General features: G+C 49.4%; 2 protein-coding genes across 3 annotated transcripts; one reads left to right on the forward strand and one right to left on the reverse strand.

The window, feature by feature from the left end:
* Window positions 1-1624: 1624 nt before the first annotated feature.
* Window positions 1625-5999, forward strand: SQSTM1 (sequestosome 1). 2 transcript variants are annotated; one of them, XM_009091436.4, is made up of 8 exons: window positions 1625-1903; window positions 2045-2140; window positions 2938-3167; window positions 3276-3432; window positions 3894-3983; window positions 4419-4663; window positions 4887-5094; window positions 5699-5999. In XM_009091436.4, exons 1-8 carry the CDS (start codon window positions 1726-1728, stop codon window positions 5854-5856), a joined length of 1362 nt encoding a protein of 453 aa, XP_009089684.2. In that variant the 5' UTR covers window positions 1625-1725; the 3' UTR covers window positions 5857-5999. The 2 variants fall into 2 exon arrangements, with proteins under 2 accessions (XP_009089684.2, XP_009089685.2); XM_009091437.4 differs by lacking the exon at window positions 3894-3983.
* Window positions 6000-6439: 440 nt separating this feature from the next.
* On the reverse strand, window positions 6440-10543 carry MRNIP (MRN complex interacting protein). Its single transcript, XM_030229315.2, has 7 exons — window positions 9690-10543; window positions 9530-9589; window positions 9309-9406; window positions 8041-8110; window positions 7647-7780; window positions 7329-7431; window positions 6440-7108 (listed from the first exon to the last, which is right to left on the reverse strand). The coding sequence occupies exons 1-7, from the start codon at window positions 9915-9917 to the stop codon at window positions 6548-6550; spliced, it is 1254 nt and encodes a 417-aa protein (XP_030085175.2). The 5' UTR covers window positions 9918-10543; the 3' UTR covers window positions 6440-6547.
* Between the last annotated feature and the right edge of the window lie 383 nt (window positions 10544-10926).

Consider the following 10926-nt stretch of genomic DNA (forward strand, 5'->3'; position numbering starts at 1 on the left):
GGAACCTAAGGAATGAATGTGCTGGAGCTGGGTCTCAACATACAGTCTCTGGCTTTATGGATGGGATGAAAGTGGCCCTCGGGGTCCTCAGAAAGAGGACCTGAGATGGGCATGCTGGAGGTGCTGCTTGGTGAGGCACATCCAACACTGGCAGAGTGTCCTGTACTGCATCTCCTGCTTCTCCTGGTGCCACATCAGATTTTATGGAGAAAAAACATAATCCAACAATGCCAAGTCATCAGCTTTCCCTGACATTTTCAGACATAAGGGTACACACTGCAAACAGGCAAAAGGGAAGGTGAACACCATACAACTTTGCTGCCTGCCCAAACTTTTCAATATTTCCTGCTGTAAAAGCTGCTGAATCATTTCCTACACAGCATCATCCATGCTTCCACCTGAGTCTGCTGGTGTTTAAACTTTAACCCAGTGCTTTACAGTAGAAATATTAGCCATGTCATACCTAGAAATTGAATTTTCTAGAAAGCATTTTAACTTAAATGGGGCAAACTTTTCCACTGTAAATACTATTTGCCAGGAAAGGGTTGCAATTTCAACATTGCCACGCATATGCCAAAAATGTCTCTACATGAAAGGCCAAGTGTTTTAATATATATACTTCAGGTCAAGAAATAAACTACCTTCCCATCGTGGAAATTAAAATTTAGGCTTCTCTTGATTACAGAAGATGATAAATCATGACACAGTTTCTCCTAAGTTCTTAATATCTTCAACTAAGAAACACAGCACCAAGAGTGAGAGTGGTCAGGCCCTTGGGTGAGAGGAAATTAACATCAACAAGGAACCTAATAATCATTGATCCATCATTATTTAATTATGCTTGGACAGCACAGACGGTGTGTTCTGCCAGCTGAACCCTCCCGTGGCTGTATTAAGATGCCTGTCAACTGTATCTGATCTGCAAAAAAATATCGCTGCCAACCAGCTTGGAAAGGCCACAGCACATCCTCCTTAATGTCAGTTGTGTTTACACCAGTGACCTTATTTTTAGTGCCCCCCCTTCCGAAACTCGGCGTTCAGGGAAGAGTCATTTATTCCTGTCACGCTCGGCACGCAAACCCCTCCGGTGGGTGCTGCACGAGCCGGGCTGGCGCATGGCTCCCACCTCTGCTCCTTGGCCAAGCTGGCCCTGCTTGCCACGATGGCAGGGACAGGCGAGACCGGGATGGCCAAGCCGTGGTGGAACGTGGCCCGGTGGATCCCGGTGCCGAGCGGTGACGGGACCAGTGCAGCCCAGCTCTGCCCCGTGGTGTGGTGTTTCCCCACCGGAGTGTCCCGGAGCCCACCCAGGAGGTCCCTATGTCGCACTCGTTCCCCGCCGCCCAGGCCCCGCTGGTGCTTTGGAGACCACAACAAACCCGCGCCGCCAAACGCTGCTGGCACCGCCCCGGGGCGCGAACCCGGGGCCGAGCAGGGCAGGGAGCAGACACGGGCACGTATCCACAGGTTTTCCCGGCTGCAGGAAAAGGTGCCCTGAGCGCTTTCCCACCCGCGCTGGACGGGGACGGAGCAGGACCAGAACGGGGATCGGGCCCGGGGGCGGGGCCTGGGCCCGGGCGAAGGGGACGCGCTCTGTTGTGGGCGCGGCCTGCGCCGTGGCGCTATAAAACCGCGGCCGCCGAGCCGCTGTCGCCGCCGCTCACTCCGCCTTGTGTGTCTGTGTGTGTCCCGGCTCCCGGCCGCAATTCCTGCTGCGCCACAGCCATGGCGGCGCTGACGGTGAAAGCCTACCTGCTGGGCAAGGAGGAGACGGCCCGCGAGATCCGCCGCTTCACCCTGCCGCCGCCCGCTCGCTACCGGGCCATCTACGACCGCATCGCCGAACTCTTCCAGGGGCTGCTGCGGGCCGGGCCGCCGCCCGCCTTCCGCATGCACTACAAGGGTGAGCGGGGCTCGGGCTGCTGCTGGGGCCGGGCCCGGGGGTGTTCCGGGGTGGCAGATCTCGGGGCGCGGGGCTCTGGGTACCCCGTTACCCCCCGTGACACCCGACCGGGCCCCTCATCCTGCGCTTCGCCCTTTCCAGATGAGGACGGGGATCTGATCGCTTTTTCCACCGACGAAGAGCTGGAGTTGGCGATGCCCTACGTGCGGGATGGCGTATTCCGTGTTTATATCAAAGGTACGGCCGCGCAGCTCTGGAGAGCACGGCGGGTCTCGCCTGAGCGCTTCCTGGCAGCGCTCCCAAAACCTGCGAAGCCAGCCCAGCCCTGGCCCTTCCCCGTGTCCTCGAGGGCCTGGTGGAAACTGCGGCCTCTGCGGGGGAGGTTAAATAAAGGGCAGTATGACAGAACATGAATTTGAGGTGGGATAAACAAACCACAGGTTTCCTCCTAGCCCTATCAGCTGGCCCCGTGCGAGACTCTGTTGTCATTCTTGTTCCCTGGATACACTAAACTAGCACTGGTATCCTAAATATTCACAACAACATGTTAGCCTTAATTCCACTTTCCCAGTACATAGTTGCTCCCCAGTCCCTTGTGTTCAGGTAGAAGCCCTCAAAGCTTTATCTGCAGTCCATCTAATGAGCCACACCTGTTGTCCCCGTTCTCATGTTATGCTTCCCGGCATCCGCGTTCCTAACTCCTTCTCCAGAAACATTTTGTTCTTGCAGTGCTTGGGAAGGTAGGATGAGAAGCCAGATGAGGTGATGCAGTACTAATCTAAAATAAGCGTGCCAAGAGATATTTAGGATAAGGTATGCTTGGTTTCAAGAGAAGGTATCTTTGCAAAACCTCTCTGCACGTGGCTTAAGGTCTCTTACATGAGCCCGGCTTAAGTTTGACAGCCAGTGTAAAAATAAACTGACCTAGTAAGTCAGCACTGCTCTTATGGGCTTGTTTGTGCTTCCTCCTCTGCCTGACTTCCAGGCTGTAAATAGTAACCTGATCTTGATGTGAAGTTTCCTTTCCTTAACAGAGAAAAAGGAGTGCAAGCGGGAGCACCGCTCGCAGTGCAGCCAGGAGCCTCCCCGCAACATGGTGCACCCCAATGTCATCTGTGATGGCTGTGAGGGACCTGTGGTAGGGACCAGGTTCAAGTGCAGTGTCTGTCCAGACTATGACCTGTGCAGCACCTGTGAGGGGAAGGGCATCCACAAGGAGCACAACATGGTGATGTTCCAAAGCCCACTGCTTAATCCATTTGAGGTGAGCAAAATCTCTTAGGGGGAACTGATGAATGAGAGAGTCCCCAAATTTAATTTAGGAGTTTCAGTTGCTCAGAACCCAGTGTCACATGAGTGTCACCCTTTACAGTGGCTTCCCCGAGGACGCTGGCTCCGTAAAATGCGCCATGGTGTTCCACCCTTCCCATGGATGCACTGCTGGGGGTATCCTGTGCCTGCAGCTCCCTGCCAGAACTCGGAGCAAGCTGAAGCCACCGCTGCAGCCCCCAGTGCACCTGCTGCAGAAGGTGAGAGGAGATGCCCTGGTAGACAGGGTGGTGGTGGAGCCTCAGACCAGCTGAGGTTCTGCAGCACAGGGTAGAGTCTGGGTGGGAAAACAAACAAAGGAAGGAATCTAATTTGCTTGAAATAATTGGCACCTTTCAGCACTAAGTGTGATTACTTTAAGGTGTGCTTGGGTCCATGCAGTGAATGAGGATGCAGATAAAGTATCTGGAACCCAGAGCTGTTAGGTCAAGCATGTCACTATTCTACTCCAGATCTGCCTTTCAGCATGGGTAATGAGCCATAACAATGCTAATGCTGGCTTTCTGTTACAGAGGTAGCTCAGTTAGTTTTTCTCTGTAGTGCTTTATTCTGTAATGTATGTCAGTGACAGGAGTGAGCACTAAGCTCCTGTGGGGACACACCCTCTGCAGGTGCCCTTTCCCTGGGAGCTTGTGTGTGCTAACAGAAATTGTTTTTCTAGAAGCTTCTACTAACAGCCAGCCTCAGGACCCCAATGTCACCTTCCTAAAGAATGTTGGGGAGAGTGTTGCAGCTTTTCTGAGTCCCCTGGGTAAGTGACCTACAGTTTGTTACCAGTCCCTGAGACTGGCTTACAGGTCTGTTTAACAGGAGCAGCAGTCAGTTGTTGTGACTGGTTATGGCACTACCTCCTGTGTCCTAAGCCTCAAAGGCTTAATTTACACTTGGATACTAATAATGCTTGGGCTTAGAACAGCCACTTAGTACCTTTTCTTTGAGAGAAAATGAGGAAAGATTTCATTAATGTGTCAGCACTGTAACACTTAACTTCAAGTCAGTGGGGACTTTGGATTTTGCCTGGTTTATGTGGACATCTTATTAAAGGCTTTGCATTTTAATTCCTGCATGTTACATGGCTGGTTGTAGGATGACAGAAGCCTTCAGAGTGTAGAGCAGGATTGATCCATTTAGGACTGTGCTTTGGAAAAACCTCTTAAGACTTTGTCCACCTCAAATGCTTTTCTAGGTATTGAAGTTGATATCGATGTGGAACACAGAGGACAGAGAAGCAAAGTGACTCCCACTTCTGCCAACCAAGAGAAGACCAATGCTGAGGCAACCAGCAGTGCTCCAACCCAGAATGTTCAGACCAAAGCAGACTGGAATAACACAGAGTCTGGTGCACAAGTAAACATCATTGCAGAACAGATGCAAGACATGGTGGTAGATCCTGTGCCCACACAAATGGAAGATGGCAGCTTCCACTCCCAGGTACAGGAACTATGACAGTAATTGAATACAATCACTCAGCATGCACTGTGGGAGTGAATATTAAGATGAGAGCAGATTAAGTGATACACAGCACCTTTACAGATTTACAGCAAAGGTGCTGCTACTTCTTGTGGATGGAATTCTTTATATAAAAGGCAAATAGTAGTGTGCATACTGCCTGGAAAGCACTACAGCCCCTGGACCCTTTTATTTTCCATTTTAGGAACACAGTGAGTCTAGCAGTTCATCAGGGGGTGAGGAGGACTGGACCCACTTATCATCCAAAGAAGTGGATCCTTCCACAGGTGAGCTGCAGTCTCTGCAGATGCCAGACGCAGACAGTCCCAGCTCCCTGGATGTGCCTCGGGATCCTCCCCAGCCAGGACCTACAGGACTGCGAGAAGCTGCTCTCTACCCACACCTGCCCCCAGGTAGGAGAGTGTGAGCAGCTTTCATAGCTAAGAGTAACTTTAGTTTGGGAACTGCCAACTTGGCCTGACAAGCAGACTTGTTCTAGAGGTGGTAGAAACCAAGGTTGTGTAAGACAGAGCTAAACCTGTCCCTGACTTGGGCAGGTCTAGCAGCTCTTGCACCCTGTTAGACATGATCAGGTGGTTCCCCTCTTGAATGTGGGCCGCTAGGTCTTAACCAGATGTCTGACTTTGGGCTAATATGCCATTTGAGCAACACAAAATAGGTGCTGTCCTCAGTCATGACCTTACTGTGTACTGCTCAAGAGAGCCTTTTAATGCAGGATGTGGACCAGTATCTCCTGTGGCTTTAGGGCAGCACTTTGCTGGTGGGAGCCAGTAACAGTATCCAAGGGCCCTCAACTGACATCAGCAGCCCTGAGTCCCACAGCAAGGCCAGCTGAGCCTAAGCACTTTCCTTAGCTCTGATTATGTATTGTTTATCTCAAACATCTGCACTCCTGAGAGACAAAGAAGAGCGTGTCTCCTCTTGAAGAGTGCTATTAAAGCCTTGCCTGGTTTTCCAATTATGTGAAATAGCTCAACTCTTTTATTCTTTCCACAGAAGCTGACCCTCGCCTCATTGAGTCTCTGTCCCAAATGCTCTCCATGGGCTTCTCTGATGAGGGTGGATGGCTCACTCGGCTCCTGCAGACCAAGAACTGCGACATCGGGGCAGCACTAGATGCCATCCAGTATTCTAAGCAGCCACCTCACTTGTAGTAGTAACAAAAAGCACTTTTCTAGCTGAAAGCAGATAAAGCAGCATGAGCTACTGTGGTTCATCATTCTTCCTACTCTGGGTTTCTGTCTCATGTTCTTAAATGCTTGTAGAATGGAGGAAAAATAAATACTACTGCATGTCATGTGTCTGTGGAACATTTCAGTATCACAGCTACGTTATTTATGGATGAGGCTGAAAACACAAAGCAGCCCAGGACTGCCTTTCTGCACATACTTTGGTGTACAGTTAAGGCTACACTTAGGAAGAAAAATCCAGTGCTTTGCAGGCTCTGGAGCTTGCTTAGAGCTCTGGAGGAAAGGGTTGCTATGGGAGATTTCAACAGAGACATAGTTCAGGGAAAAAGAGCTGGTTTGTAAGGAGGAGTTAATCACAGAATTTAATTGTACAGGCCAGGAATCCTTAAAGCCTGGGAGCTTTCTCTTCCCAAGCTGACCTAATTCCATTCCTATTTCTAGCTGCTGAGGTTGCTAGACAACCCAGTAACCTGAGAGCAACAGTCTCTTCTCTCTCCTTCCCTTCCTCCCAAACAACCATCAAGCAAGTAAACAACTTTAATAAGTGCAGTTCTCTATGGCTTTGAGTGAAACCACCTTTAGTTCAAAATTGTCTCAGTAAACAACATCTCAAATACATTAGAGCCAAGAAAGACATGCCAAAGATGCCTGAACTTCAGAGATCATCATCAAACTCCTCACCTGTGCAGAAAAGTTGCTCACAAGAAACATTGCTCAGCTTTGGCCCAGGGTAAGAGTTAACAAGGGTGTTTGGCCTCCCCGTGGTATCCAAGCAGCACCTTCCTGCAGTGGTCTCTGCAGCAGATCCCACCCTTAGCACCTGGTTGTGAGAGTCTCTGAGCACATCCTCAACTGAGCACCTGCTGCTGGGCAGTCTTGAGGCCAGATCCTCAGTGCTAGCAACATGCTTTTTAAATTTAAAACCTGTACCCTGAGGCAGAGTTCTTCCAGCCTGATCTGAGCATCTCCAGGCCTCCCCAGCAGCTGTGCTCTCCAGCCCCACACCTCCACTGTCCTCCTGCAGTGCCATGGTCACTGCAGCAGCATTTTCACTAGAGCTGTCAGATAATGAGAGAAATTTTCCCCACTTGGATGGTTTGGTACAAGTTGGGGGCTGTGTATTCTCCTCAGGCACTACAGTCTCACAGACAGCAGGAACCACACTGCCTCCAGAACCAGCGTCTCCATCAGGCACTGCTACAAAGTATTTCTTGCACTGTAAGAAAGGAGAGAATTTGGTTATAAATGCAGCATAGAAGCATTAAAGGTGGCATTGACTTTGCCTAAATAAAACCTTTCAGAGAGAAATCCCCAACATTTTTTTTTTTCCTCAGTCATTCATTGGCTTGCTTGGAGAAGAACAGAGAAAGACTCATAAAAATTCAAAATCAAGATGATACAAAAGAGGTCAGGAGCATCTTCTATAGCTAAAATACCTCAGCGGTTTTAACTTTTTTGGCTTGATAGACAAGCTGAGAAACTCCACTTTCTTCTGCATGCTCCGGAACATCGCTGGAGAGGAAGCGCTTCAGGTGTTTCCTGGCCAAGAAAACCATTCACAAAGAGGACATTAGATCCACTGTGATTCTTTTCACAGGAGAGGTTCATAAAATGTAGTACCAAATCCCTCAGCTCAGGTCATACACTGCAACCTGCACCCAAGCTCAGATCTCAGAGCTGAGCTCCCTCCCACACCTCCAAATCAAGTGTCACCACTCGGGGGCAGGAATTGCAAAACCAAGTTCTCTCTGTACCTTTGTTCTCCCACAGTGTTCTTTCTCTGGGAACAGAACTGTTGCCTTTCCAGAGCTGCCTCCTCCTCATCTTCCTGATCCTCACTCTCCTGGTCCAGATATTTACTCCAGCGACTGCCTTCTGTCCTTCCCTCCTACAACACTGGAGAATTACTAAAACCAGCAAAACATGGGGGCTCTCATTTTTGGTATTGTTACACATGTGCTGAATGCCTCAAATCATGAATTAGTTTAGGATGGCAATCCTGTATAGTTCCCAGGATTTATCAAATCATTTATCTGATTTGATACACCATTTCAGCTGTCTGAACCACATAAAGGGGTCACTGGTTTCACCAGGATTCACCCAGGACAGAATGGGTTTCCATTTACCTCAGCTTTGCAGGGATCTTACCTGCTGGACTGAACTGTCCTCATGCTGTGCTGCTCTATTTTTGCTGTCGTTTACAGAGTCTTCTACACACCTAAAATAGAGGTTTAAACTACAATTTCTAGAACACACTCCTGTCTGTTGATTTATGGGCTCATATCACCCAGTCATAGCACAAGGGACTGAACTGAAAGCATGGATAGGAACACTGGATAGGAGACATATCAGAAAACCAGTATCTATGGTGAAACTTATGCTAAATGAATGATTTGCAAGATATATTGCACAAATACTTGAATAAATCTAGTTACAGGCTCTAGTAAGAGTCCTCCTTGTTGCTATACAGGGGTGCAAGTTTGATCTAAAGCCACTAATAATGAAAATTTTAATTGATCATAACGAGGGATATAACAGTGTTTGTTTGCTACAACAGTTTAAACTCACTCACTTTATCCCATGAAAGCAAGGAAAAGGGAAGTTGTTTCATAATGTTTTGAATTTCACAATTCTTTGAGAATAAAAATAGCAACACTTTTTGATAAAGTGAACAATGAGTTTTCTTCCCCAAGCCTAACTGCGAAGCACTGTGTAGTCACAACCAAGTTATATAACTACCCTTGACTGATCTCTGAAAATAACTTTGAGTAAAAAGGAGGCTGGATGAGTTCAAGACCACTTTAAGATTACTTGATTTATAAACAGATTCAAAAATGAAATAAACAGGAAGGTGCTACTCAGATTTTCCAGCCCAGCAGGAATGACACTGAAGTGTTTGTCCTGAACAAGTCTTTTATCACTAGCAGCAGTGATTACTCAAGAGATTCATTGTGAACCCCCTAAATGCCAACAGTTAGGCAGCAGCTTCTTCAAGTGGATGTTTTTTGAGGATGTAATCTGATGAGGATTGTAATCTGTAAAAAGGACATCTCCACAGTCAGCTCAAACAGTAGATAGGAAAGACCAAATTAAAAAAAAAAAATCAAGAAACAACAAACCCAAACCCTGTTGTGTAGAGATTAATGAGTAAAGGCCCGACCAACACATGCTATTGATCACCTATAGTTATCTAAAAGAAATCCTTATCTAAAGAAACATGCTGGGACACTAAACCCCCAGCAAAGAGCTTGTTCCTATGAGGCAAGGAAAAAAACTAGCACGGTCAAGGCTTCTCAACAGGCCAGAAAACCTGGCTGTGACATGCTCGGGTTGGCCAACAGGCACCCGGTGCGTGAAGATGCGCATCAGCTGCAGCACATCCAAAGCCATGAGCAGATTAAGGTTAAACACCCTACCAAGATGTCCAACCCAGCTCCTCCTCTGCTTCACCCTGCAGCAAGTTCAGCTTCTGGACGTGGCGCCTGCACTCCAGGCCCGAGCCCTGCCCATAAACCTGCACAGAATGAATGAGGACAAGGCTGAGGGAGCAGCCGGAGGGGCAGAGCACGGGGTGAGGCGACAGCCCCGGAGTCACCGAGGGCAGCGCACGCGGCTGAGGGTGTAGGGCTGCCCTCACCTTCTGCACGGCCTGCCGCTGGCCGCACACGCTGCAGCTCCACCGCCTGCTGCGCTTGGCCTGGGAGGGTACAGAGGGGTCGGTCAGGGCCCCGAACCCACTGCCCCCGACCCTCCCTTCCCTTCCCTTCCCTTCCCGTCCCGTCCCGTCCCGTCCCCACCTGCTGCCCCTGGAAGCGGCGGCAGCAGCAACACCTCAGAACCCAGAACTGCTGCGCCATTGCGGTCACGTGATCCCCGCAGCGAGCCGCCAGCGCCCCTCGGCGGCGGCACCGGGCAGCGACACCGGCACCGGACAGGGACACCGGACAGGGACACCGGCACCGGACAGGGACACCAGGCAGGGACACCGGCACCGGACAGGGACACCGGGCAGCGGGCAAAGACATCGGGAACCACGGCCGGGCAGCGACACCGGGCAGGGACACTGGGCCGGGACGGGCCCTCCACTCTCACAAACCAAACGCATCAGGTCACGGGCCGAGCACCCTTCAGGGGACCAAACCCCGCTTTGCAGGGACCGGCTGGCCGTGGGTGACCTTCCTGTCTGCAGCCGCATCGGCACCGGTCAGGTTTGCACCGACCTGGAGATGTGTTGATCTGTGTCAAAAATAGGTTAGGAACTGTTGTAGAATAGTTGATAATTGTTAAGCATTGTTAGTTTGGTTGTTATATTGTAAAAGGGGTTAAAAGGGTAGTTATAAGAAATACAGTACTCAATGTACCGCATTACACCTCAGTAAAGTGCAGCACCCCCCAAGCGAAACCGCCCTGGACAGAACTGTAATGGGCCAATTAAGCGCCTTAAACCTTCATGCAAATGAAGGATCCCAACAGAAACCAACCCAAAGGGACAAAAAACAGGATAAAAAGGGGCATCTGACCCAGTGAAGCTGTGCCGCTCCACCCGGAACATCGGGGACATCGCTGCTCCAGAAAACCCAGCGCCGGCGCTGCAGCATCCTCGACGGGAACGCTCCTGCTCGGCCCGCGGGTCCCTGTGCTTTTGGCCTTTATTTTATTATAATAAATGCTGAAGTCGCTTTACTACCGGGAGTGTGGTCCCGTTTTTGACAGTCTGCGTGATGTAATAAGTAAATTTACAGAGTAATAAGGAAAAAGGGGGCAAAAGGGAAAAAAGGAATAGGGAAAAAAAGGAAAAAGAAGGGGGAAAAGAGGGGGAAAGAGGGAAAAGAAAGGCGGGAGAAAATGGGGAAAGAAAAGAAAGGAAAAAACAGAAAAAAAGAAAAGGAGAAATCAGAAGAAATACAATATGAAGAAAAAAAAAAAAAAAAGAAGATGAAAAGAAAAAAGGAAGGAAAGAAAAGTCCGAGTGCAGTCACACCAAGTCCACTTGTTGGAAAATATACAAAGTTTAAAATTTTTTATATAACTTTA

This window comes from Serinus canaria, chromosome 13 (genome assembly GCF_022539315.1).
Source record: "Serinus canaria isolate serCan28SL12 chromosome 13, serCan2020, whole genome shotgun sequence".
In the NCBI taxonomy this organism is placed as follows: Eukaryota; Metazoa; Chordata; class Aves; order Passeriformes; family Fringillidae; genus Serinus; species Serinus canaria.